Source organism: Aythya ferina (assembly GCF_964211825.1).
Source record: "Aythya ferina genome assembly, chromosome: 17".
Taxonomy (NCBI): Eukaryota; Metazoa; Chordata; class Aves; order Anseriformes; family Anatidae; genus Aythya; species Aythya ferina.
In genome coordinates this window covers 10,902,125-10,929,839 of record NC_140316.1, presented here as the reverse complement: position 1 = coordinate 10,929,839, position 27,715 = coordinate 10,902,125, and the positions used below count along the sequence as shown (strand labels likewise).

Here is a 27,715-nt window from a genome sequence, read left to right as displayed (position 1 = left end):
CACGCGCCCACCTCGGGGTTCCCTCCACCTGCAGATTTGGGGGGAGGGCGAGCGATAACCTCAGCACTGCGCCTTTTAAAACTCCTGAATCCAAGTTTTATTACCGTGTAGGAGAAGAGGGATCACTCACAACATATTGTTCAAAAAGAAATACATTCAACAGCATTTACAGTAGAATGACATTAATTTTTTTTTTTTTTTTGGGGGGGGGTGAGGTGGGTAGAAAGACCAGGAGATGGTGCTCAGATTAAGCGTCGCCGCTAGATGATCTCTGGAAGATACTGCAGTTTTTAAAATTAGCCTAAAAAAAGGGGGGGACTGCTGTTTCTGGGGGTGCTCCTCACACTCCCCAGGCTCTGCTAAGCTGTGTAGTGTCTGTGATGGTGATTTTTGGAGAGACATCGGGGGGGGGGAACATCGCAGAGGAGCTCCCAGTGTCCCGGAGCCCAGCAGGACACTCGGTGCCAACACTCCCTGAGCAACGTCACCTCTGCCACGGGGACGCTCGGGTCCAGGTCTCGGGACAGCCCGGAGCTCCTCGCCCTTCCCAGCCCTGGCGTAACGCTTGCATTGACAACACAAGGAAAATAAGGCATTTGGAAGTGCTCAATCTCTAGTCCATTCTACAAAACCCATCCCGGTGCCACTTCTGCTGCTGTCCCGAGCGCAGCCGGGCACGGAGCCTCCTCCCGGCCCCAGGACGGGACACGGCACAGCTCGTGCCAGCTGTGGCCAACCTCACGCGGCAGTTTGGGTCATTGAAGAGCTTCGGAGCAAAATGTTGCTTCTCTGCTTCGGGAACAAATCACCATCACCCCTACACCCTACCTCGGGACACGCCTAGGGGAATGGCTGTACTCGTACTACAAAAACTCAGACAGACGCTTCTGTCTTCATCATTTTTTATCTATTGTGTACCATAGAAATTTAAGCAAAATAATTTTTTTTTTATATATATTTATATATATATATAAATTAGAAGCAAATAAATAAGATTAAGGGGTACATTGAGATCAGCGGGTGTTGCCACTCCAATAGCCACTCACTACTGTTACGCCATACAGGGTCTATATATACTGTACACATGGGTTTGCTGTAAATAACAGGTACGGAGGTGCTGGAGAAGCTGACCAGGAGGAGACTGACGGTAAGAGGAACCTGATTGCATAAGTGTTCCGTGTGCAGCCTGGGGTTTCCAGTTCCCATTGCCTCAAAGTTCATTATTGCTAATTATCTTCCGATGGGGATGTGACAGTCCAGCTACAGGTGGCCTCTGACCCGCGGGAGGGAGCAGGCAGCGTGATACGATGAACACCCAAAGAAGAAGACACGGAAAATGAAATCTAAGGAGGCAAAGGCAGGTGTGCAGGTACCTCCAATTCCCTCTGTCCTGGTGGGATCCACCGGATCTGTCCTCTCCTGGGTCCTCACTCTGCGCCAGGGGACCAGGCACGCCCAGTGCCCAGGCATCGCTCACTGCTGGTCCTCACCCATCACCTGCAGGGCTTGCTCAGCTCTCCCAGGAGAAGAGCTGCAGGAATCCCGCTGTTTCCATCCAGCAGCACGAGGGGTGTTCCAGCCATGACCTGCAACCTGCAGACTGGGGAAGACACGGGCCGGGGAAAGCAGGACAAACGCTGCCTCCTGGGAGCCGCTCTGACAGCAGAGCTCCTGCCACCCCTCAGTCCTGCTGCAGCAACTCGGAGCTGAGAGCTGGTCTGCGAGCCCCAGAGCTTCGCTGGACGACAAATCTCTTCGCTCTGTGCTCAAGCACTTCCTTACACCCCGCCAGCAGCTCGCTGTCTCAGCCCCCTTCGGATGCAGGTACAGGAAAACCAAACCAAACCTCACTCCAATCACAAAGCATCACGTTAGACAGTCCCAAACCTTGACTAAACACAGCAGACCACGGGGAATCTGCTCAAAGGCTTCTTTAAAGTGAAAACAAAAAGGAAAAATGGTCACCAGCTGAAATATCCTGATTGGTATTATTGGGATGGCCGGGCGCTGCGGGAACCACCAGCAGCCTCCAGCAACAAGCGCCTCGGCCACAGCCCCCAGTATTTTCTGAGCAGATTTGGAGTTGTTTGTGTTTGACTTTGAAGGAACCTGAACCAGAAGCAGATTTTTTTTTTTTTTTAAATCTCCTTAAAGTCCACGCACAAATGAGGAAAAAAAAAAATGTCAAAGAAAGAGCTCACACAAATGCACGGCATCCCCACGACGCGAGCATCTTTGGAAGTCGACGTCTCAGCCGATACAGCTGAGGCATTGAAAGATAGAGGCAGCAACTCCTGATAGCAATAAATATACTAGGCTAAAAACAAACCAGGTTCTCGTGTCCATATTCCTAATCAGTAGCTGAAAAAGCCACCATTAAAAAAAAAAAAAAAAAAAGGATGCTATTTATTAGTGCATAAAAAAATAGGTTTGGAATCCCTGTTTAGATTTTCTTTTTTTTCAGATTTCTGCATGAGTGTGTGTGTGTGTGTTTATTTGCACTGTCACCTGCCGGCAGGATGCTGCCAGCATGTCCTCGCTGTCCCTCTGTCTGTCCTGCTGCAGAGGCGCCCAGGGCCGGCCAGGCCGGAGCAAGCAGAGCAGTTCAGAAGATATCGGGGCACACGCTCCAGTCCTGCTTGTCCTTGGCCTCCCAGTAGCCGCCTTTGTACGCGCAGATCAGCTCCCCCGTCATGGGATCCACCTTCCTCTCGAACCACAGCGGGATGTAGCCTTCGTAGTCCTTCCCTGCAAGGGGACAGAGATGATGAGGGGTCGGTCCTTCCTCCCCGAACCCAGCAGGGTTCTCCCCGCGGCACCCCCTCCTCCCCGTCCCGCATCCATCCCGTCCCATCCCACCTTCCTCCAGGGCTTCCACGGCCTCAGCCTCCCTCCTGCGGCGCACGGCTCGCTGCTTCTCCTCCAGCCGCTGCTTCTCCACGTTGGCCTCGTCCCAGCGGCCGCTCTCCATCAGCCGCTGGTCGGGGCGCAGCCGGCTGTCCGTGGGGGCCACCCGCTCCTCGGGCTCGTTCAGGGTGAGGGCCAGGTCGGAGAAGAAGTACATGTTCTCGGCGTTCTCCCTGCAGTGAGGACCGCGGAGGTTGGTGCCTGCCTCGAGCAGAGCTCCCATCCCTTCGGGTGGTGGTGTCTCACCCCAGCCCAGCAGAGCTGTTGTATTTATTATTCTGATCCCCAAAACGCCATGTGTAGAGCACGCTTAAGGGGAGCCCTGCATCCCACCCCCTAAGTGAAGATGTCAGGGATACCTCTGGGGGAGCTCAGGGGGGAGCACAGACCCCTCCTCTATTGCGTTCACACAATCACAGAATAATCTAGGTTGGAAGAGACCTCCAAGATCACCTAGTCCAACCTCTGACCTAATACTAACAAGTCCTCCACTAAACCATATCACTAAGCTCTAAATCTAAATAAATCTTTGGTGTGGGGGAGCTAAAAGCAAAGCCTACAAGCTCCAGTATCACACAGCCAAAGCAGGAAACGACCCAACCCAAGAGCTGCCAGACCAGAGCCTGAAGAAGGGACACTGGTTTGGTGTCCGACAGCAGGGCTGGTCCCCAGAGAGCTGAACTAACCCATGGGACGGGGACTTGGTGGCGAGGCAGAGCAGCCAGCACCTCGCCCTGCCACAGCCAGCAGCCAGGAGAAGCAAACCTCAGCCCAAACCAGCACCTGGCTGCCCAAACCCTGGCTGCCCAGCACGCCGCACCGCAGGACGGGACTCACGGGAGGGGGTACTTCTTCCACAGGACCTTTGGAGACAGCGTTTGGTAGACGGTTTTCTGTTTGCCCTCCGAGCTGGTGCTGCCGTGGCTGCTGTGCACTATCTTGGAGCACTCCATCTTCTCGTCCCACGTGCCAGACATGACGTAGTGGGCTTTACCATCGGCGTCGCTCACCACCCCCGTCACCTGGCAGACGGAGAGACAAAAGTGCAGGAGGTGGCTCTGGTGGCTTCTGAAAGCGCCCAGGGGGCAAATCCAGGAGCGAAATAGCTGGACCTGGTGACTCAAGTGGTGCTGCGTGTCCTCAGACGTGAGGACAGCACCCAGCTGCACCCAGCAGGCAGGTCCCATCCCACCCCAGCCCCTGCAGCTGGTCCTGCAGCCCATCCAGTCCTGCCCAGCTCCCAGACACAGATTTCAGCACCGCCCTCCCAGCCCTCCCCGTTGAGCTGTACCACACGAAGGTGCCAGTGCAGATCCTCACCCCGTGCTGGGATCCCTCCCACCCTCGGGCCAGGACCCCGCAAACCCAAGCCCAGCTCAGAGGGCAGAGCCAGGCCACCAGAAGGAGCAGGGGGATTTCTGGCCACGTACCTTTCGCGGGACGTCTCTGGAGAAGTAGCTGTAGGGGGTAAATTTCAGCTGGCATTTATCTTTTGACTTATGGTTAACAATCTCTATTTCACCAGACTAGATAAAAGACACAGAACCACAGCAAGTGAGAGACTTTGCAAGGAGACAAATGAGCCGTTAGTCACCGCTTGTGCAGCTGCACGGCAGCCTCAGCTGCAGCACCGCTTCTGCTCCCCGCCGCAGCCCCACGGCCGAACCCATCCCGGCCCCAGCCCTCCGAGGCCGGCCTGAGCACCCACCTGGTCGATCCAGAGCTTGCCCACGATGATGTTGTGAACGGTGGAGGTGACCTTCCTCCAGACGTAGTGGTTCCCGCTGGAGTGGAACTCGAGGTGGATGGCGCCTGCGGGAGCACAGAGCCCCGGGCTCAGGGTGGGGACAGGACCAGAGGCCCCAGAACCGCGCCTGTGCCCAACCAACGGCCCCAAAACAGCTCAGGGTCTGCGCCCATCCCTCCCCACTGAAGCTGCTGTGGTAGCCGCCAGGTCCAGTGCCCGCTTTCTGATCCCAAAAGCTCTTATTTTAGGAGCTGTTCGGGAATGTGCCGTGAGACCACGCAGAGGGGACCAGCCCCCAGTGTGCTGCCCAGCCCCGGGATGGGGGGAAGGCAAACACAGCCCTGCAGGGAGGCAGCTTCTGGCCTCTGGCTGCTGGGGAGAGGGCTGGAACAGGCAGCAAGTCGACCTTTAAACAGCATTTAAGGAGAAATCAATTTATGGGCAAGCAGGAGTACAAAATTGGCTGTCTGCTGGCCACCGCCACCTCCCACTGGCCAGTCTGGGTGCCGCCTTGGCACGAGTTAAGCCAGGATATTTCCTGAGCACCTCATCAGCAAGCAAAGCACTCTCCCTTTGCAGCTGGCATAGTTTCCACCTCCAGGATTATGGCTGGAAGTTTCAGGATTGTCCGTGACCAGGAGCACAAACACACACTCCTACAATGCTCAGGGTGGGATTCATCGAGCCCTACACGAGCCCACGGGACTGGTGTGCTGCTTTGACCTCTTGGGTATTGCAGGAGCCAGCCCCGATCCCCTCGGCACGAGTCACCTACCCAGAGGCATGATGGAGAGGTATTTGCCCCTGAACTTGCTGGCGATTGTGATTTCCTGCCATAACGTCCACCCTCGCTTGGAGAAGACGTGGTGGGCAGCCGCCGGCGGGTGGTGGCTCACCTGGAAGAGAGAAGAAAGAGCCCGTGAGGTGCCCGCCATCCTTTCTGTCTGACCATGATGTGCACGCCCCTGCGTTCAGAGACTGCACGCACCGGTGTCATCACAGCCTGAGTGCCCTGAGCAGCTGGATTACAACTGTGAGCAGAGCCAAAACTTCTCCATTAAACCCCACGGTCACCGGCGGGAGGAAATCCTATTTGGATAACTGGATTTCAGGCACGGGATTATCAACGCTTTGCTCAGCAGGTCAGCGGGCTGAGCAGCACCCGCTGCTCCCAAGGGAATGGACGCAGTCAGAGCAGCGCGACCAGCGTCCGTCTGTCCGTCCACCCCATGATGCCAGCACATCCCGGGGCAGGGGTTGTAATTCAGGGCAGGTTATTTATTTGGGAGATGAGGATGGAGACAAAGGGACAAAGAAGTGTGGTGAGAAGGAGGGTGAAGAAACAGAAAAATGGATGACAAGCACGGGAGTGATGTCGGGGCGCTCTGGTGGTATCTGACAGGCAGCACTGGGCTTCATCATCGCAACCCAAATTGGGATAATAAACCAAACTTGCTGAACTGACTGTACAGAACACGATGATGAGATGTGCCTGTGGCTAAGGGGTGCATCGAGCATCCCGGTACCGCCGTGTTGGCACCCACCCGCTTCCTACCACGAGGCTGAGCAGGGCTGAAGCGGCACAAGGGGGAACAGAGACCCCCAATTCCCTCAGCTGTGCATAAAGCCAGTTTGGGAATTGGGCTGTGAGGCAGGAGGGGTGAATTAATGCTGGGAGTGGCACCAGACAGAGCACAACGGGGAGGCACCCTCATAGCTGGCTGGAGCTTTGCATGAGCAAAGCACTGAGCAAGGAGCAGCCATTACCACGGAGTGGTTTTGCTTGCACCTCTGGGTCCTGGTAGGAGCTGATCGCAGACCCTAGCATCTCCTCCTGCTGCTGCTCCGTGTCCAGATTAGCAGCAAAGCTCTTTCCCTGTGCTATGCCCCTCTCAGGAGCTCTCTGAATGGCCTCGGCCAGACCAAAAAGGCTCCTGCCCCAGTATGAACAAAGCACAGCATCTCCAAAGCCCTGCCAAAAAGGACTGAGCACCTGGAAGACGTGGCTTGCAAGCACAGCCCCACAAAAATCACTGACCCACAGCCCTCAGTGGGCACGCTCTGCTCAACGCTGCTGCAGGTCTTGGACCTATGTTGGCCTCTGCAGAGCGATGGAGGTTTGTGGCTTTGTTTGATGCTTCTGAGAGCTGAAAGATGTGATGGTTGCTCTGCTCCCAATACAGCACAGCCACCTCCTGGAGCCCCCACCAACACGATGTCCTGCCTGCAATGGTGATAAACGGCCCCAGCCATCCCCAGGAGGGTGGGACGCACCAGCCAAGCATGCTACATAATTAAAGAGTCAATTTTCTTCACAGGTCTCAACCCATTAAACGCTCCAGGTTTTTAATTAAGACCTGCTGTTTGACCGATACGCGTCAGAGGCACTCTGTGGTTAGCACAAGAGGATGTCAGAGGCTCTCAGGTTGCTCCCAAGCTTTGAAACTAAAACTTTTCAGTGTAACAAGAAAGAAACAAGGAGGAACTGTGCCTCAGGCTTCACTGATGTGTCTTCTCCCTGTCTGCTCAAGTGTTGAGCTGTTACACAGACCCCAGACCCAAGCAGGCTGCCATGAAACCTGCCATGGTGACAGACGCTCTTCTCCTTCCCTTTTTCCAACCCCAACTCCTGCTCTGCAATGCTGGGACGGCCACACAATGCTCCTGCAGATGGCTCAGGCTGTGTTTGCTGCCGCTTCTGCCAGTGCCAGGAGCAGCGTGCTGCCTGTCTCAGCCAGGAGGAAGGCTCAGCACCAGGAGCTGCTGGGAATCCTTTGGGGAAGGGGCTGCTTGGACTGGACACGAGCAGAGGCACGCAGCCCACACCTCACCTGCTCGCACAGGGAACGGAAACCAAACTCCTCCAGCCGGTCGAGCTCGTAGGTTTCCCCCAGCAGGGGGTTGAACGGCTTCGCCGTGCGGTGGACCGTCGTCGAGTAGGAAGACACAGAAAACGCGGCCACGAAACACATCTGCTCCGTGGAGCTCTCGCACTTGACGGCTTTGTCCAGCAGCTCGTGGTACTCCAGGTCCTCCGTCAGCCGCTGCAGCATGGAGAGCGGCTCGTTGAAGTTTACCTGCAGGGAGAGAGGAGGGAGGGCAACAAAGGAGGACAGGGGCTGAGCCGGGCACTTCAACATCTGCCTTTCACCCCAGCACCGTGTCCTGCTCCCCAACAGCACCCCACGCTGTCAGCTGTCCTAGCACGGGGCTCACAGCACGGGACTGGATGTGCCAGGGTGCCCTGCATGTGCCAGGGTGCCCTGCACACATGCTGCCTCTGCAGAGCCACGCAATTGTGAAATAAAGCAAGAGACTCGTGTTGTAATGTGCTCCCTGAACCATGCCACGAGAGCCTGAAGGCTTTGAAGAGCCCAGCTGGGCTGAGCTAGGAACAGCCCAGCAGGGAGCTGGCAGCCCCGCAGGCTAACCAGACACCATCCCAGCTCATGCATGCTCCAAATTGGGCACCCATGTCTCCCAAAATGAGCCTCAGCAGTGCCCAGCTCCCTCCTGGCCAGCATCTATCAGGCCAGGAAGAAGAGGTGGCACAGGGGTAGAGGTGAGCATCCCTGAGCATCCTTCAGCCACCTCCATCACCTCTGGGCTGCAGCACAGTGACTGGGAGAGCCTCAAAAACCTGATTTAGGGGTATCCCTGCTTCTGGGGTATCCTGCTGCTGGGATTACAGCCCCACATCAGCACCCACAGTGCTTTTATGAGCTGCAGGCAGTGACAGCCGTGATGCACCGCAGGGCAAAGGGCAGAGGGGCATCTCTGTCCCAGGAGAGCCCCCGGTGCATTTATTTCCAGCCCCAAATCATCGCTTTGTCAACTGGAGAAGTGTGCAGTATGTCACCAGGCTGGGCAGGATTCTCACTGTAAATGTCTTTGGGGAAAAAAAGAAAGAAAAAAAAAAAAAGCAGTTGGTTTTAGCAATCTATTTGTTCTGAAAAGAATTAGAAGCACGAAGGAAAAAAAAAGAAAGAACAGAAAGTGAGATGTTTTCTGTTGCATGAGTGGAAAGTGTTCTGCCTCGAAACCATCCAAAATTCACTTTTCGCTTTCATTTCAGATCAAAAACCATATTTTAGAATGAGCAGATGGTTGAAGGATGGGAGAACCACTTCTATAAGCCCAGTTACACATTCTGTGTTAAAGACAACAAACCTCAGGTCATTCCACTCGGGGATTTAGCCTGTAAACAAGGGGGATCTTAGAGCATCCGAGAAAGACAGAGGCACCCAGAAAGGGCAGCAGCGCATCCACAGAGGAGCGAATTGCTGCCAGCTCGGGGTAACTCTGAGAGCCACCGCTGCAGCAGGCAGCTCGAGGACAAAGCCAGCAGCTGCGGCCTCCCATGGGCACCGCTCAGGAAGCCACGAAGCCAAACCTGAGGGAGGAATGAAGATTAACCCCCTCTAAATGCAAAATTCCTACAGCTGCTTTGTTCCATTTCACTGCTGCGGATTTGTTCACTCGCAGGAAAAACAAAGGAACGAACGTGGAGTTTGCAGGGGGAGGTTTTCCAATCCATTGTGTCCCCAGGGAGGGAGAGGGGGTCTCAGAAACGTTCCCAAAAGGCCAAGAATCGGTTGAAGTACACGGCAGGAGAAGCTCCTGCTGCAGCCACCACACGCCACGGAGCGCAGCACAGCGGGCTCACCAGTGGTTTGTACTGGTTTGTACTGGAACTGACCAGCTTTCCAAACAGCCTTTCCCCAGCTGACTGCTCTGCTCCCTCCTCGTCTTCCCATCAGCCTGCGAGCTCCCTCCTATCACTGCTTCCCCACGGCAGAGGGCAGGGATGCAGAGAGAGGGGCTAACAGCGAGCTGACACCGGGCTGAGCCGTTCCCTTACCACTCGTGGCTCTGCTGAACACTTGCTGGGAAACCCACCCGCCTGCCCCAGAAAGGGACGAAGGAGCTGTAGCCCTCCAGCAGGCTTTGGCTCTGCTCAGCAGCTCCCGGAACGGTTCGATGGGGAGGGGAGGTAGCTAGCTCCTCTCTGTCGGCGCCGCAGCTGCTGGTATTCCACGTCCTGAACTGATTTCTGTGCCCATCACGCCTCTATCTGATATTGATGTTTTGGCAGAAATGCTAACGGACAGCACCGGGCTGCGGATCTCAGCTGGACATGGCCCAAGGAAAAGACAAACCCGTCTTTTTCTCCGAGCTCGTCAGGTACTGTTCTGAGAAATAAGATGTATTCTCCCAAGCCTGCCAGGATTTCATGGGGTTTGGGGAAGCAGAGTACTTGCGGTGTAACCCATGTAAGCAGCATGTAACCCATGCTGCTTACGGGGCTGGCCGAGACCTGCTGGCAAAGCAGCAGCCTGTCCAGGGCTATTCTGCACAGGTTCCACCTCCTTCACTGCAAGGGAGCTCTTTGCACGGAAAATAAAGGTACTTTGAGTCCCTGGACGAAACACGCTGCTGGTACAGAACACAGAAGGGTACGCAGGGCTGCTCACCCAGCATCATGTCCCCAGACTCACAAAGGGGAAAGGGTGATCAGCAGCAAGGTCTCTCCTCCTGGCCCCTGGGTGAAATGCTTGAGCACACGGGGATTCAAGATGCCCCAGTTTTCTCCTTGCCTCTGCAGTGGTTGGATTTGCAGAGGACATTCAGGCAATGTCTCTCTGCTCCAGCTTGCTCAGGGCACCACGTGGGCACTCCAGGGCTCTCCACAGCCAGTACAGGAGAAGGGATCAGTCCCAACCGGGTTCAAACAGACCCTAATTCAACAGCCATGACGTCGGAGCCATTTACCGCAAAGCAATTAGCAGCACAGCTCCATGCTGCTGAGGACAGACTCCTCCTGCCTGGCTGCTTGTGCTTTCTGCCTGTGCTGGCTCCCCATAGCAGTGAACAATTTCAAGAGCAACCAAACTGCAGCCAGGACGGGTGTGCCAGTTGGTGACATGCTCTTCAGCCTGCGCGGAGGCTGCTGTGCTGCCACAACCCCTGCAGCACCACCTGGAGCAATAATTTAAATTCTCTGCAGCAAACCAAACCTTCAGCTTGGCCCCTGCGTCGTGGCAGCAAGCTCTCGAGGCTCACTTACGGGCATGGGGATCTTGGACAGCTCCTTGCCGATGCAGTTCTTCATGATGCTCCAGAGGTTAAGGCTGTAGTTGGGTTTGTCGGGGATGCGGGTCCGCCTCCTTTTCTTCGGCAGGAGATCTTTGCACGACTCATTGTAGCTGCTTTGATTTGAGCTTTCAAAGACCTGCAGAAGCAACGGATGCACAGGTCTAAGCCAGGCTCACTCCTCCTCTCCCTGCGTTTCATATTTCATCTCCCACCCTGCCCAGCCAACTCACGCTGTCCTCCAGGTTCCAGTCCTCGGGGTGCCCCTCGCTGGCCCCGCTCAGGTTACTGCCCGAACGCCTGCGGGGAAAAAAAGGCCAAATGCTGAAGGTGAGAAAGGGCAGAGAAGAGGAAAGAGGAGCCAGGGCACTGCTGCTCAGCCACCACCAGCAGGGGCATCTCCCTCTACCACCCAGGGTGCTGCCAGGAAGGCAACGGGGTGATAGAGGCCGAGTGTGGGCATCAGAGGGGGCTGAGAGATGTGCACACGTGGGTCACTCCCCCTCAGGAGGGGAGGCTGCTCTAAAGCCTAAGCACAACACCAGGCAAACTCCTGCCACAAGCTCAGGGGGCTTCGCCATGCCCCGGGGCAGGGGCTCGTACCTGTGGTGCTTGGGGTCTGCGGTTACAGTGATAAAAGCTGGTGCATCCTCCATGGCATCAAAATACTCCGTCTCTTCATCTTCGTCACTGGCCTCTCCTTTTGAGGACTGCACACTCCCTGTGGGCACAAAGGGTTCGAGATGCTCAGTTGCTGCCAGTCCCCTTTGGAACCCATCGAGCACAAGTGTCACCGCTGTCCCCAGTGTCCTCCTCCTGCTGTGTCCCTTCCAACACAGGCTTCCTTCACAGCTTATCTCACATCAGCCTCCATTCCCCTCCACAAGGAGAGGTTGTCCTGCTGGTTTCCAGCTCCTAAAACCAAGAATGTGCCCCCCAGCTTGCATCCTGCCCCCGGTCAAGGCACACAAGGCTCCCCTGCCACACTCAGAGCCACCTCCAAAGTGTCACCAGGCCTCCCAGCCAGCTCCTGCTCCAGCATCACCACGTCTGCCAGGAAATCCGGTTTGGGTTAAAACAGAAAAAAAAAAAAGCCAAATGTTTCAGGTGTTGCTCAGACAGACTTCCTGGCCTTTGCGTTTTCCAGCCACGCAGTTATAAACATTTCTCTTCCCTGCTGCTTGGGGAGAGGTCACCAGGAAGCCAGGAGCCACAGCCTGAGCCACACATACCCCACTCACCCCCCAAACATTAAGTGCTGCTGAGGCTGTGTGCAGGGACCAGGACGGATGCCCGGGCCCCAGCCCCAGCCCCATGGGGCTGGGTTGTTTGTAGGGGACGGCACCTTCCTTCCCTGCATCATCCCTATGTCCTTCCAAAGGAATAGAACCACCCCACACAAGGGGGTGGGATGGATTTGTGCCTTCCCCTACACCCCCCTGGCACCACCTTCGCCCCTCCAGCAGCAGCTCGCTTCTCCCTCGGGGCCATAAATCCTTTTAAAATAAGACAGGGCTCTGCTTGCAGCTCTTGGCTACCAGGCTGTAACTAACGTCTCCTGCAGGGAAGGAGATTTGGCACTACTAGCCAAAGCTGTGAGATTTTATTGCCCAATAAATAACTTTTGCCAACAGTAGAGTCCCGGCTGGGACAGCGCCACCCCACAGCCGTGCCCTCGGTGGCCCTGGGGACCCCAGGTTTCCCCTGCAACAGCCTGAGATGCTCCCAAGGGTAAGGGAGGAGGCTGCCAAGCCAGCCTGAGATAGCAGAAGCAAGCCAAGCTCTGGGGGCACAGCGCTCTCCTGCAACCACATCCTGAGGTTTGGGGAGATCCAAGTCCCCAGGCAAGGAGCCACGGGACAATTAGGGACAATTACGGGACGACGGGCTCTGTAAAAGCAAACACAACGGGCACACATCCTCCCCTTCCCAACATTGTGGCTCTGCCCCGTCCCGGCTCACCCTTGGCGGTGCCGGTGCTGCCCGCGCTGCCCGGGGCCCCGCGGCAGGCTCTCTCCAAGCTGTTGTGCTGCTTGGCTAGCTGCTCGATGGTCTCCTCCAGCCGGATCCTCTGTTCCCGCTCATACTGCAGCGCCCGCTGCCATTTTCGGCTGTGAGTCTCCGCTAAGTCCAGGAAATCACGGCAAGCCTGGGGGGAAGGAAGGGAGACGTCAGCTGGGAGCTTGTCATGGGAAAAGCATCATCCCTGCATCCTTGGGGCTGCAAACAGTCCGGCCCTGAGTGTCCGAACCCAAATCCGAACCTCCTCGGAGATGGAGGCAATGCAGACGGGGTCCTTGGGGTCAGGGAGCCCCGGCTGGGCTCACACAGACAGGGATTCCCCCAGACCCCAAGCAGCCGCCTCCGACCCTACTCCTGCAGGCACGGAGAAGCCAGGCAGGGCGATGGGTGACAACCACAGAGCGGGGGACGCTCACGCAGGGAGCCACAGCCCCTGCCCAAGGCCAAAAGCCCCGCTGGCCCCAGCACGTGCTCAGCACCGCGCAGGAGCTCCAAACAATTCGATGACAAAGCGGGGAATTTTGAGGATCTGCCTTTCAACCATCCACAAAGCCTCGGTTATTTACAACCTTTGCATCCACTCGGATTTCACAGGTTACTTATTCAGCTCTTTCGGGCTGGCAGATGGCACCTGAACGCCGAGTTACCTCCAAGCAACAGCAGGGCTTCAGCTCCCGTAACGCGGCCCCAGGTTTTACCAGGATCTGCCCAAGAAAAGCTCTGACTCTGCAGGTTTCCAGCAAACCTGCAGATGGGATTTGAGTCTCATCCAGGGAGAGAAGTTGGACAGCATCAGAAACGATGCAGCACGGAGCAGCAGCTTTCGTGCTCCAGGTGAAGCAGCCCAAAGCAGAGGGAACAAACGTCCCACGGCTATTTAGGAAGACAGAGGGGATGGGCACATGTGCCAACATCCCAACAGCATTGAACCACCTGGAGGGGATTTATAAAGCCTCAGGCAGAGCCACGCAGACCCACACGCACCCAAACTCCATAAATGTTACCCCGTGCAGGTCCCCTGCACCCCAGGCACGCTCCCACCCCATGTACCCCAGCCAGATGGGTTCGCTTTGCGTTTCCTCATCCCCACATCTGAAGCCTCCAAGAAAATCCCTCCCTGCACCTTCCCAAACCTCACCAGCACCAGTGCAAAGCAAACCGTGCCCTGAGCTGGCAGGCTCGCCTCTTTTATTACGCTGATGCCTTGCGGTAAGAGGATGAAAGCAGAAGGGCAAGTAATCAGATAGCGGCCACGACCTTGCCAGCACAGAAAGCTCATTACCTGCTCGGAAGGTCCCAGATCGTGGGCAGCGGGTAGGGAGGTGCCAGCTGGCCCCGCTCAGGGGCTGAGCCCTTTAAAACGATGCGCCAGGAGGTCTCCAGGCATGATCCCGCTGCGACCCAATGCCCACACCCCCAGCTGCAAGCAGCAGCCAGGCAAACTGAAGTTATTCCTTTGCTTTTACACCTTAGAGAGGTGCCAAAAGGCACCCGGAGCCCAAGCTGCTCCGGCAGCCGCACCCCTGAGCCGCTGACGGGTGCAGAGTCCGGGCAGGTCTCCTCAGGCTCCTCCTGCCTCTCTCTAGTCCCTAAATCAGCACTTTCAGGGGTCGTTTGTCACCATTTAGGCTGTCCAGACCTTCGGTGGCAACAAGCCAGCTGCTGCAGGGATGTGCAGGTGTTGTGTTAAGGCAGCAGCGCCGGCTGGAGCCCGGAGCAGCTCTGCCTCTCCCCAAGACAAAGAGCCACGAGCAGGGGGCACCACGAAGCAGTGCCTTGCCCTGCGATGCTCTCGAGGCTGCAGCAATCCCCAGCCACCAGCAGCCACCGAGCACCACTCCCTGCTGCCAAAGGACGTGGCACAACAGATTTCCTTCCCGTGGTTAAAGCCACGGAGTGGGAGCTGCCCCACGCACCAGGAAAGTGCCCCGGGACCCTGTGGGTGGGACGCCCCGAAGGCATGAAGCGGCTCCAGGAGACAGCAGCCACGGCTGGGGTGAGCGCGAGAGGAGGGCAGAGGAGCAGAGAAGAGGGAAACGGGTGAGAAAGCAGCAGCCAGCAACTCTGTGAGGGTGAGGACAGAGAAATGCAGCTGCTGGGAAGCACTGACGGGGCGCTGGGAGGATCTGCCCTCACCAAACGTGACCCTGAGGAGAGCACCGAGATCACCCGAGGTGGCACAGGCAGAGGAGCTGCAGGTGCAGCTCGATGCACCCTGCTCGCAGGACACCAAGACTGGGAGATGCTCCCCTGGTGGCACCAGCCTGCCCCACGGAGCCATCCCACAGCCCCATCCGCACCAGCAGTGCCCTCTCCTTACCTGCCCTGTCCTTACCCTACCTCAAAGGGGTGATGGCAGCGCCGGCACCATGTGCTTCACCACTCACGGGCATCACATCGCCGCTTCCACGCCTGCTGGTGGCTGTTCCCTCTCCCCCAGGGGTGACTTCACGGGGCTGTCACCACACGAGGAGGTGGCCGGGGAGCAGAGGGGTGGCCCCGGTCACCGATCTCCCCGTGGTGACAGTGCAGGGGAGTTAGCTGCCACCTCAGAGCAGTCCTGGCACGGGTCAGGGTGAGCGCAGGGGACACGAACCCGAGGTGCCAGCAGCCCGGGTCACGGCCCATTCATTTCGTTAATCCCTCGGCGCTCTGAAGGTGCAGACAATCGCAGCCAGCGGGGCTTTCTCGGGAGCAACGCGGCAAAATCCAGCTTATAAAAACCCTGACAGAGCGGCGGCTAAATTTAGCTAGGGCTGAACCTGAGCTGGATTGTGAGTGAGACAGAGCTGCAAATCCACACGGTGCGGGGAGAGCAGCCCTTCCCACAGAGGTCAGCGGGCGAGAGGCCCCCGGGTGAAGGCACCGCATGGGAGAGCGCAGGAAGAGTTTGTAGGATGAAAGCAAACCAGAAGCAATTCCCCAACGGGGCAGAGGCACAAGATGTGCTTTAGCAGAGGGCGCAGGCGTCCTGTGGCTATCACAGCCATCTGCAGAGCTCGCCTGGGGCCGAGCACGTTGTGCCCCATATGCCCCGACGCAGCGGCTGTGTTTCAGCACGCCGATGCCCAAACCTCCAGCAAGGCAGGGAGAGGCCAGCAGAAGGGCTGCTGTTCCCATCCCACGCAGCACCACACTGCTGGGAGCCTGGTTTTAATCCTCCAGGTTACAGAGGGGCAAAGGGGAGCGTGGGAAGGGCCGCACCGTGCCCCCATCCTCGCTGCAAGCTTGGCGCGAAGCCCCAGCCCCAGCCTCCAACCTCGCAGCCCCGAGACCCGATCGCTTCTTGGCATCCTCACAGCACGGAGCCAGCACCCCCTGCGCTCCACGAGCGTGTCTGAAAATAACCAGGGAGGAAGCAGCCCTGCTGAAGGCCGGGCGAGGAGGACTGCCCCTTCCCAGTGCCACGGAAAGGGCAGCGGGCTCTTCCCTCCGCGGCTAGCACAAGGTTTGGCACTCCATCCTAACTCAGTGCTGGGCTGCAAATCCCCATAAAGGCACGCTGGAAAAGCGCCCTCCAGGCTCCTGCAGATCCCTGGGGAGGGAGGCAGGATGCCATCGAGACCCCCCCATGGAGCAGGGGGTGAATGCTGCCACTGTCAGGATGCTCCAGCACGGCTCACGCGCCGGTCACAGCACGCACACCAGATTTCACAGCTTGTTGCAGCCCAACGGGAGCATCGTTAACGTCCTGCAGAGGATTTATTAAGCCACCACCCGAGGTCACCCGCGTCCTGCTGGGGTGCCAGTGCCACACACCCGCAGGCACCTGGGACCTCAGCGGGTCAGCAGGAGAGACACAGAGCACGGAGACAAAGCATCGCTCGGGACACGCATCGCTCCATCACCCGGGCGTGACGTGGGAGAAGGGAACTGCCAGCTGCACTCAATCATCTCCCTTTCAAAGGTGCATTGTGCAGCGAGGGCTGCTTCATTCATCGCAGGAAAGAGCATCTTGCTGCTCTGCACGCTTCTGGTGCTGCGTAGATAAGTGCTCCCTTCCTTCCTGGGCTCATCAAAACGCAGGGACACAGCTGCGCTGCTGCTGCTTACCAGAAAATATCCCAGGGGAAGGGCCATTTCTCATCCTCTTTTTAGCTCAGAACACATTACCATCACGTCAGCGCCCCAGTCGTGGGGCGCAGCATAAAATTCAGCACTCGGCATTGCGAGCAGGGAGATGTGCACAGCGTTAGCACAGGCAGAGGGGTAATTTGTCTTCCCTCCCTCTTCCCCCCAAACACTGAGCACAAAGCAAAAGGGAAAAAAAGCAAGGACAGAGCCGGCCTGAATCCCAAACCGGCTCGCACAAGCAGCCGGATGGCAACCAGACAGGGTGGACACGGTGTCAAGTGCCCCCAGCCAGGCCCACGGAGCAGCAGCACAGCAGCAGCGCAGGGGGACATCCAGGGGACACAGATGGCTGAAACGACAGCAAATCCCCCCAGAGCCCTTGGAGTGATCCTCAGCCACCCGCCCAGCTGCCCGAGGAAGGCACAGGCACGCCAAGAGCTGCTTCTCCCCCAGGAAGGGCTGGCAGCAAAAGGAGAGCCTGAAAGGTGCTGGGCTGAGCCCCTCCAGCTCACGGCACCATGCAATTTAGGATGCACGGGCATGGGAAAACTCATTAATGCCCCAAAAGGGCCGCAGGGAGAGACATGAGAGCAGCCAGAGCTGGTCCAGCCCTGCAGCACGCACAGCACCGCGCCAACGGCGGCGTCTCCGCCAGAACCCAGCGCTCACCCGACGTGCCCCCAAAATGCTGCTGGTCCTGCAGGAGGACCCCCAGCAGGTCCCTGCCAGCACCCGCATCCCACAGCAGCTCGGATGAAGTTCAAGGCAACCGAGGCTCTCGACTGGCAGGCACAAGGACTGCTGATTTGGCCCCAATAAAGCGGAAGGGCTGCTCTTCAGGTGAACAGCAGCATTCACCCCGTACCCCCTCCGCTAAGCCCCCTCTGAAGCCCCTCAAACCAACCTCAGCCCAGGTCCAAGCAGCTGGGGCCGGCCCTGGCTCCACGGCTGGCTCCTGTCTGCAGCCCCGGCCGTGTAATCCAGCCCTCACCGCCCAGAGGATTAGCGTGGAGCCGGTGGCAAATCCCTGGGTGCAGCTGCGTTAACGGAGGCTCCTGCGATCCCTCGGGCACGCAGGCTGCTGAGCCCATCACCGCCGCGTCCTCAGCGGGACAGGAGCCCTGCGGTTTGCTTTCCAAAGCCCTGCTCTCTGGCAGAAAAACAAGGAAGGCATTTGCGCAATGCTTTGGCCCCGAACCGAGCCAGGCAGCACCGCAGCCCCGCCGGCCGTGCCAGGGCCACGCGGTGTCGGGCAGGAAGGTGCACGGGGAGCTGAGACCCCGCAGAGCTGGGCTGTCACGAAGGGCTCCCTGGTAGGGCTTTGCTGCTCTCCTTTGGGAACACTCACGTCCTCGGCTTTCCTTCCAGAGGCTCTCACTGCCCAGCAGCCAGATCCCTCCAGCTGCACGCTGCGGTCGCTTCCTTCCTTTCTGGTACCCGCACCACCAAATCCAGAGTGGGGACACAGCCCCCAGAGCAGGTTCCTGCTCCCCAGCTCTGTCCAGCCTCAGCCAAAGGGCCCAGAAAGGCCAGATCCCATCCCAGAGCTCATCCCCTGGGCTTGCCCTGCCCTCCGAGCAGCCCCAAACACCTTCATGGTTAAACAGAGCCAGGCTGGTGAGCTGTCACGCTGCTGCTTCAGCAGGGAGGGAAGGGGGTACCTGTGCCAACCCTCAGCACACACAGGGATCTGACCCCAGCCTCAGCACGCTTTGACAGCTCCATCCTGCAAAGAGGGTGCGCACAGACAGATCTAACAGGCTCCTGCCTGTTGCTGGCTGCTGCTTTTCTCCGACAGAGAGAACTCCAGACTGGAAGGACGCCGGTCCCCACCACCCAGTGAGCGGCCAGGGTGGCAGCGAGCAGCTGCCACTGCCCACGGGCAGCTCCAGCCCCAGGCCCTGGAGGCCCCACTTCATTTCATCCCTTGGTTTCGGCCCCATGCCACATGTGTGTGCCCACACCAGGCTCCACAGGGCGCTCGGCCAGGCACTCTGCTGCACGAGGCCGTGAGGAGCAGCCCTGGGTGCCAGCAGCTTGCCCAGCAGCAGCTCCCCTCCCTTGTCGCACTTATCTCCAGCACTGCCCGGTGCCACAGCTTCCTCCCGGGCAGATCTACTTGGCTGGGTGGTCCTGCAGCAATGTGGGGCATTTCTGATGGGGTAAGGCCGGTCTCTGAGGTGCTCAGACTGCAGAAATCAGCCCCTGTCACCCACCAGCTGCCTGGGCAGAAACGCTCAGAGCTCTCCTTCTCTGAAGCTGCAGGAGAGGAGTTATTGCAGAGCTGAAAAAAACAGGAGGGCAGAGCTGCAAGAGGCGTGCGGGGGTGCTGGGGAGAGGCACGGCCCCCAGCTTCTCATCCCAGTGTCCAAGGAGTCCTGGGATGGAGACCGAAGCCTCTCAGAGGTCAGATGGACACGGCGAGGAGGAGGAGGAGGTGGAGGAGAGGCGCGAAGCCCCACGCCATGGTGAGGACACAGCCACCTGCGGGAGCAGCAGCTCCAAGAGCACTGCCTGAAAGCCCCAGACTCGGAAGTTATACCAAGTCCCACGGCCACGTGCAAGGTCTGAGGGTGAAATAAGAGGGCAGGAGGCTTCAGCGACCTCGGGGAACCGGGTCACAGCACCAAGCCCAGCCGGAGGGTCGCCACACGAGCAGCCCCCCCAGTGACTTGTTCATCAGCATCCACAGCGACACAGACCCCTCGCCGCTGCCTCCTCGTCTGCCCGGGATTAGGGCCGGGTTAGGGATTTAATCGCAAAGCCACGGGCTTTCTGGGTCACTGACGTGGTTTTCGATGCGCTGATTAGAGCAGACGGAGCGGCGCAGCACGGATAATTAATTAACCGGGCTCCTCCTGCACCTTCACCGCCACGACAGGCCCAGGTGGGAGCAGCTCAGGTTTTAGGTTCGGGTTTTAGGCAGGAGGGTGATTTTTGCCCGTAAGGAAGCAGCCCCAGGAGCAAGGATGGCAACGTGCTCGCTGCTGCACCTGTGTTAGCGCCAGTTCTGTAGGGATGTGCAGCTCCTCCAGCCCCATGGGTGCCCAGAAAGCTGCTCTGGGAGGGCAGAGCGGAGGTGGGATCCATCCTCCTGTCATGCCTGCGATGAATTAGGGGATCCCAAGGGGCAGCAGGGTCCCAGCACGCTGCCCTCATCCTCAGAGCCACCCAGGGCAGCCCAGGAGGCAGGGAAAGGAAGGAAGCGAGCACGGATGTGCTGGTGTGGAGGTACCTGGTGTGTAGCAGCACAGGCAGGGGTTAAGCTACCGCCAAAGCCACAAAAACGCTGCACGAGGCTGGAGGCTGCTGGGCTGAGCCCAGCGCCGCTCAGAGCACGTGCCCCACATCAGTGTTTTAATGCTGAGGCAGTTTTAGGAGCAGAGATTAATCACACCACCATCCCCGCGGGGCCACAGGAGGCTCACGGCACTGCAACAGCCGTGAATTTGGGCAGGGCTGGCTCCGGAGCACAGAGCAGCTCTGGGGAAGCGCATCCTTCGTGGGGTCACGGAGAGGGTGGCAACACTCTGGGTGGCTTTGCTGCTGTGGGAAGGGGAAATCCATGCTGGGGATCAGCCTGGAGCCTCTTGTAGGGACAGCGGCGAAGTCCTTTGGGTCCCCATGTCCCCCTGCCCCACACAAATCTCGTCCCCAAACCCAACACCTCAGCATCTCGCAGCCAGCACCGCACCCTCGCCCTCCTCGCATGGGCTGTGCCCGCATGGCTGAGCCTTCCTCCCCCTGCCCTCCTCCTCCTCCTCCTGCTGCCAGGCTGCTCCCCAGCCTCGAGGTATGCCACCAATCCCACAGTGACACGCAGCCCGGCCGAGCCCCGCCGCTCCCTGTGCTCGCACCAGCCCTAAAAAAGCACAAAGGAGAAGGAGGAGAGCGGGTGTCGCACGCTTCCACGTGGCTCAGCCGCCTCGGAGCTCTGCCGGAGCCAAACCCACTCCCTTTCAAAGCCTCTTTCCAGCAGCACCCGCAGCATTTCGAGCTCCCCGAGTCGCTTCCTCACCGCGTGCACGGGGCCCCCGCCCGCTGCCGAATCCCGAGCCGGGAGCTTTCCGCGCTGCTCGGCATCGCGTCCACGCCGCTCAGCACCGGGCTCTTTGTCTCTGCTCCTCCAATTACCCCCCCTTTCGTTTGTTTCCTCTTATTTTGACGTACCTCCCACTCCTCCCCCACGGCAGATCGCTTTTCTGCGGCTCCGCGTTGCTGTCGCTCCTCCAGCTCCAGGCACATCGGCTGGGCTGAGCTCTCCCACGTGTCTCGCCCGGTGCGTTATTACGCAAGGCTTCAAAAAGAAGGACGGAGAGGAGCGAACGGGCAGCTGCCGGAGGTTTTTGATTTGGGAGATTTTGGGGGCTGTCCCACTGCCTTTGCAATCTGCTCCCCCCTGCCCCAACCTTCCCCCGTTATCCCTCGCGCAGGAGCCCAGGGGACGACCTCCCAAGGAGAAGGGGGGGCTGCAGAGGGCACCCAGACCCCCAGCACGGCACGGTTGCAGCGCAGAGGTCACCTTTTACCAGCAGAGCTGTAATATTTACATATGTATTTACTTATTTCTACTCGCCTGCTGCTGCCCCCCGCGGCGCGGGGACATTTACATAATCCCATCGTACGCGGCCGGGTGGAAACAGGACCGGGACACACGCCTGGCCGGCCCCATCCCATACCCAATCCCAAATCAGAGACAGACCCCACGGAGCCATTCATACACCGAAAGCAGCTCGCGTGGTCCTGAGGGGCCTGCCAGGACCCACGTGGGCACGCAGAGAGCATCCTCCCTGCTACAGCCAGGAGATGGCTTGGTCCCGGGTGCTTTTCCACAGCGAGGTTTAATTTCCATCTGGAAGGTTTCGGTGGCTCTGCAGTGCTCAGAGCCACCCCTGTCCCAGGAGAGGCTGTAGCAGGGGCTGACAGCCCGGAGGGCATCACCCCGTGCCAACAGGGTAAATGGAGGTGCAGAAATGCTCCTGGGGTGTCAGCTCTCCCCACCTGTCCCAGGGTCCCAGCTGCATGGGGTTGGGCTCTGCTCCTGGCCCTGTCCCCTCTCCGCAGAACAAGGGGCTCAGCAGGAAGCGGGGAGAGCCGCGAGCACCCCCAAATGCTGCCACCCCGCTCCCGTCCCGCTTTTTCCCCGTTACAACCTCTTCCCTTCTGGCATCTCCCCCAGTGGCTCAGCAAACACAGAAAAGGACACTGTTAGAACACACCCCAGACACCCAGCAGCACCACAGCCCCTCTTACTCCATGTTTTGGACTCACCAACCCACGCCGAGGCAGCAGGCATCGCCCCGCTCGCCCCTTCCCCAGGGGCTGCTGCCAAAGCCCCCTCCCCAGCTGCTCCTGCACCCCCTCGCCTCCTGCTGGCACACCGAAACTCGGAGGAACTCGGGGCAGCAGCAGCAGCAGCACTGCACGGGGACCCCAGCTCGGGAAAGCCTCTCCCCAGAGAGCGCCCGGCGTGCAGCCGCCGGGCTGATGATTCCTCTGAGCACACACAGAGTGACACGCGGCCTCCTTTCCGCTCATCAGGGCTGGGACAGCACCACTCCCTCGGCAATTCCCTGAGCTCTGCCTTCATACATTGTTCCGTGCCTGTCAGGCTTCGATTTCCTTTTTCCCTTTCAATATTTTATGGCCTTTTGCTCTCTCCTCCCCTCCCCAGGGAAGCCGGCGCTCCCAGGAGGAGCTGCTTCGCTCCAACAGCCCCACGAGCCCCACGTCCCACCAGAAGCTCTCCAAAAGCAAGTGGGAAGCCCGGCGGCGCTGCACAGGGCTGGGAGCAGCTCCAGCAGGAGGCTGGGGGCACCACGCAGCCCGTGACCACCACTTAAACCCCTGGGTCGTGCAGAGCAAGGAGCACAGCTTCACCCACAGCAGCAGCAGGGGGACGTGGCTCTGAACCTGCAGCAGGCTCTGAATCGCCGTGCCAGCCTGCAAGCTGCGGCCAGCGGTGGCCAAAAAGCCCCCAGCACCCCAAACCTCTGCTTTGCCACGCTCTGGGGGCAGTTTGGAGGGGTTCGGCGCCCGTGCAAGAGGGGAAAGGCAAAAGAAGAAGAGGAGGAGGAGAAAAAGCCTCGCCCTGCCCGCTCGCGAACGCGGCAGCACTCACGTTGATCATAGCATTGGAGGTGATGCGGAAGAGCGTGGCTCGCTCGTTCACCGCCTTGATCTTCTCGCCGCTCTCGGCCGGCAGCTTCAGGTTCTCCAGCTCGCTGAGCGAGCGCTGCAGGGCGGCCCCGTGCTTGGCGATCAGGTCATTGCATGTGCTCAGGTCCTCCAGCTTGCTCGAGAGGGTTTTCAGCGTGCCGTGCAGCTCGCTCTTGTCTGACTGCGAGGCGGGCTCCTCGTCGCCCGAGTCATCTGCAAAGGGAGGGATGGAGAAAGAAAGAAAAAAAAAAAAAAAAAAAAAAAAACAGTTTCCATGGTTACCCCCGGACTGTACCAGCGGGCAGGGGGACCTCCTGCCTCCTGCTGCCTCCTCCACGCAGGCAGGGATGCGTCGGGGCAGAGGGAAGGGCACGAGCCCGGTCCTGATCCCCTGTTCAACCGCCCCACTGGCATCCCTCTGTGCTGGGACGCGGAGCCCGGCACCGACAGCAACCTGGGACAGCACCCCAAGGTGTCAGGAGGGCTCCTGCTGCTGCCACTGGGACTTGGCTCAGGACTGCTAAGGCTGAGGGATGGGGGTGACACCGGGGGAGGTGGCCCCTCTCCTTGTACACGTCTCCAAGTGGAGCCGCTGGCGCTGCCAGGAGCGCGCTGTGCCAGGGAAATCTGTTTCACCCAAGGGACTGGTCCTAAAAACTGCCCCTACCCCAAACCTTCCCCCCTGCGGCGGGCAGAAAGCCGTGATCAGCACCCGTCAGGTACCACGGGGATGGTTACAGCTGCAACTCCAGAAAACCAACTTCAACAGAGCCAGCAGCAAAACTGAAGCCATCAGGAAGGAAAAGTAACCAAATCCCCCCTGGGGGCTGCTTTTCCATTTCCCAAACTTTTCCATCACGGACACCAGGCAGCTGCCACAAAACACCGTTACTTCTGCATGGCTCCAGGGGAAGAACCAGATTTGGGATTCTCCTGTTTGCAGACACGAGTGATACTTCCAAAGGCAACCTCAGCTATTCACAAAAACTGCCAAAACTGTGCTGTAGGAGCACCGAGCAGCAGGAAGCATCTTTCTGCCTGTCCCCAGGCAGCATTTAACCCCCAAATCCTTCCCATCCCCATTTTCTCTCCGCTGCACAGAATCAGACAAATCCTGGGTCCGATCGTGCCGCCTGTGGTGCTGCTCCTTGTGCTCAGCCAGGGTCCCCTCAGCCAAGGCTGGCCTCGAGGAATCTTCCTCCCCTTCCCTCTTACACAGCACCTGGGAGTGCCTGAGCTCAGAGAGACCCAGCTCGAACCCTTTAAGTCACAGTAAAATACAAACATCACTCACCAGCAACATAATTTGCTGTAATTAACTGAAATCAGCGCACGGGAAGAAGGAAACACGGAGGCACGGTTACGATTAAATCAGAGCGAGCTAAAGGACAAAAATTTGTGCAGAGCCCCCAGACCACCTCCGGCACTCATGGGAGTGGAGCTGACTCCGAGGACGCGGCTCCAGCCCCCAGCCATGACCACTGGGACCCCCTGAAGCCCTGCGAGACCCCAGCCCAGCGGGGTACCAGCTGGTACCCAAAAGCAGTAGGGTCAGGCAGAGCCAGCTGCTTCCCAGCTGGTTTCTCAGTGCCAGCAGGAAAAGTTTTGGGGACAGGGTTGGACCCTGTGCTGGCATCAGCCCCTTCTCAGCCATCGCTTCCCACCTGGGGGAGGACAGCCCCAGGTTTGCTGAAGTACGTGGTGAGACACCCCGGGGATCAGGAAACACCCATGGAGACAGAGACCATTCAGGTCTCCTCGTCTGAGGACAAAAACTGCCCCAAACCCGCAGCAGCAGGCAGGGATGCGCGCGCCGCCTGCCCAGCAACCTCACCCCACGGGGGGCTTCCCAATTTCAGCGACCCGGGCTCACAAACACCCTTAGGAGCTGCAGAAAGTGACAGCCCCGGGTGCCGGGGAGCTCGGAGCGCAGGTGGGGCGATGGCAGCAGCCCTGCGCCTTCACCACCGCATGGCCAAGACCCCAAATTCACAGCCCACCTGCCCCAGGACCACAAACAGCTTTCATTTTGCTGCCCGTGCTTCCTTCGTGCACTACAAAGGGCCCCCTACAACCCTTTCGTTCCCTCTTCCGTACTTTGTTTTGACTTGTGACCGAACTTAAAGGAAATCTGTTTGGCTTTTCGTTTGTAGGGCACTGGCATGAACCGGTTGCTATAGGAACAGCCAGCCTCGCTGCAAGCTCGGAGGATTATTTTTGGAGCCCTGATGCTATTTAAGCTGCGTAAAATGGATCAGCAGCCGGCGGCCGTAAGCCCCCTCGGGCTGTTTCTCAGCCCAGCAGCCCCGGAGAGCAACACCAGCCCTCGGCACCTGCAGCACCAGCTCATGAGGAGCCCGGTAAGGCTCCCTTTACATCCCTATTTTCTGCCCCCTGAGCTTCCCTCAGCTCAATACCGCTTGCTGTTTCCCCAGTGCTGGTGGAAAGCTGCACGCTGGCTGCAGGCGGAGGCATTTTTCCACGCTGCAGCCTTCCAGGGACACCGGTGACATCGGAGGTGGCAGGGGAGTGGCTGGGGACCCCGCCACATCGTGCTGGCCACGACAGCAACCCAAGGTGCTGCTGCTCACAGCCAGGGTATTTCGGTGCTCCCACGGATGCATGGAGCCAGGAGAGAACGGACATCCTGGTCCTCTTCTCCTTTTGGGACCTGGGTATCCTCACTTCCAGACCAGCCTCCGCTTCCTGCATCGCCTTTACCTTCTCAGGGAATCCCACCGGGCTCTCTGCTGGTCGGTGAGCTGCCACGGGAAATGAGGTGTGGGATGGAGCAGGACGGGTGCTCCTGCTCCAACACCAGCTGCCCACAGCCCGAAAGCAAACAGCGTCGGAAAACATGGTCAGAACAGAGCTGTGAGCAGCCGAGCCACTGAGGCAGTGTCCCCAGGCATGCAGCTCCCTTCCCACCAGCCGGGTGCCCCCAGAAACCTGAAGGCACAAGCGACCACGCCGACAGGTGAAGGATGCTAAAACAGCAAACACACTGCTCCTGCGTGGCTTGGAGAGGGGCTCCGGCACATTGGCTGCTGCCAACACCACCAAAACGTTGAGGTGGAGGCTTCAAACTTTGCAACGGATTACAAAGTAAGCCTGGAGTGAATGGTGCAATGGTGTCAGTGGTTTTAATGAACGCTGCAGGGCTAACGAGCTGCTCGAAGCAATATCGAGGAGGAAAGCTCAGTGCTCTCCTAGGCAGGGCGTTAGGGGCACTTCTCCCACCTCATTTTGGGGCTCTGACCACCAGCACCTTCACCCAGCCCCGGCAGCAAGCACCCAGGGAGATGTTGGTTGCCAAATCACCACCAGCCATGGCCCCTGATCCCCTCTGCCTGGGGGCGACCCCGAGAACCACAGCCCCCGTCCCCCTGTCTCTCGCCTTCCTCCTGCCCAGCCCATGCTGCAGGAGCCGCGCTGTTCTCTGGGGCTGGAGAGGTTTGGTTTGGCTTCCTTAAAGCAAGCTTTTATGGTGAGCTTGGTGGGATTTTATGTTTGTTTTGACTTTTTTCCTTCCCACGTCTCCTGGGTTTGGGGAGGGCACAAAGAAACACAATGGGGGATGATGCTGCAAAGCTCAACGTGAAGCAAGCGATTTTCCAGACCCAGACTTCTGTTTTGCAGCTCTACCCCTTGTGCAGTTGCTCCTGACTTTTCCCATACCTGTCAAGGTGCTTTGTAGGTAAACGCAGGAGAAATCCTAAGGAGTTTCAATAGGAGCATCTCCGAGAAATCCCACGCCATTTGATAGGAGCCTCTTCTCCTCCCCAGGCAGTACAGAGAAGGTCCGTGAGGGCAGGCGAGCACCAAGGCCAACCTCGGCGGGGGTGATGACAGGCAAAAAAGCACCGTGGAAATCACACTCACTGCACCAGGAGGCTCTGTCTGTCCCTCTGGTCCTCCTAAAACTGCTCTCCCTGCTGCCACCACCCTGGTGCAGAACTGGGAGCCTTCCCCATCAGGGATTATCGCAGTGCTGATCCCCAGCCACTCCTCTGGAGCAATTCTGGAGCAATTTCCACATTGGCTCCAAAAAACTCATCTGCTTTCCTCACTTTTAATAGCTATGAATATTAAATGCAAACTGGCATCTATATTTAATAGTCTGGCCTGGCTGCCAAGAGCGGGATGAATTTTCACAGCACCCACAAAAGCGGGCCCAGGCGGTGCTTTTTTGGGGTGGAAAGAATTATGCTGGAAATTAATCATCAAAATAGCCGAGCAAATCACCAGTCATAAATCGTTCCAAATTTGGGTGATCGCTTCGCAATTATCACCAACCTGGCAGGGAGATTTCTTCTATTGCTAATGCAAATGGAAAGCTGTTCGAGCCAACGGATGCCTAAAAATAGCAAATATTGGCTCGTTGGGACAAGCTGCGACATTTCCTCAAGTCATTTGGTGGGAGCAGGTGGTGGGAGCGAGCCGAGGGCAGCACCAGAGCCCACCACGGGGCTCTGCAGAACAGACCCAGAGCTTGAAGACCTTAAAAAAGTCCCACCAGACCCGTCTGAAATCCATAAGGATTGTGGACAGAACCGAAATGCTCAAGTTTTGAAAAAATTCAAGCCTGAGGATTTGAGAGAGCCGGTGTAAGCTGGCCCAAGGTTGGAGCAGAGAGCTCCAGAGGTGCCCTCTGACCTCCGTGGGAGGCGAAACTCCATCACTTCTAACAATCACTTTTGGTTAACCATCAGA

The 27,715-nt window shown here is 58.3% G+C and overlaps 1 protein-coding gene across 6 annotated transcripts in view; it reads right to left on the bottom strand.

Annotated features, from left to right (window-relative positions):
• Positions 1-73: 73 nt before the first annotated feature.
• OSBP2 (oxysterol binding protein 2) overlaps positions 74-27,715 on the bottom strand; it is a 75,293-nt gene continuing 47,651 nt past the window's right edge. For 5 of the 6 annotated variants that reach the window (XM_084539186.1, XM_084539188.1, XM_084539189.1 and 2 more), the window contains 11 exons: positions 22,965-23,215; positions 12,710-12,896; positions 11,351-11,468; positions 10,981-11,047; positions 10,722-10,886; positions 7,486-7,731; positions 5,430-5,550; positions 4,616-4,719; positions 4,338-4,433; positions 3,745-3,929; positions 74-3,080 (listed from right to left, as the gene is read on the bottom strand). In XM_084539186.1, coding sequence (XP_084395312.1) covers positions 2,606-3,080; positions 3,745-3,929; positions 4,338-4,433; positions 4,616-4,719; positions 5,430-5,550; positions 7,486-7,731; positions 10,722-10,886; positions 10,981-11,047; positions 11,351-11,468; positions 12,710-12,896; positions 22,965-23,215 — 2,015 coding nt within the window. In that variant the 3' untranslated portion in view covers positions 74-2,605. The remainder of the gene's footprint in view (positions 3,081-3,744; positions 3,930-4,337; positions 4,434-4,615; positions 4,720-5,429; positions 5,551-7,485; positions 7,732-10,721; positions 10,887-10,980; positions 11,048-11,350; positions 11,469-12,709; positions 12,897-22,964; positions 23,216-27,715) is intronic. The other variant, XM_084539187.1, reaches the window with a different exon arrangement.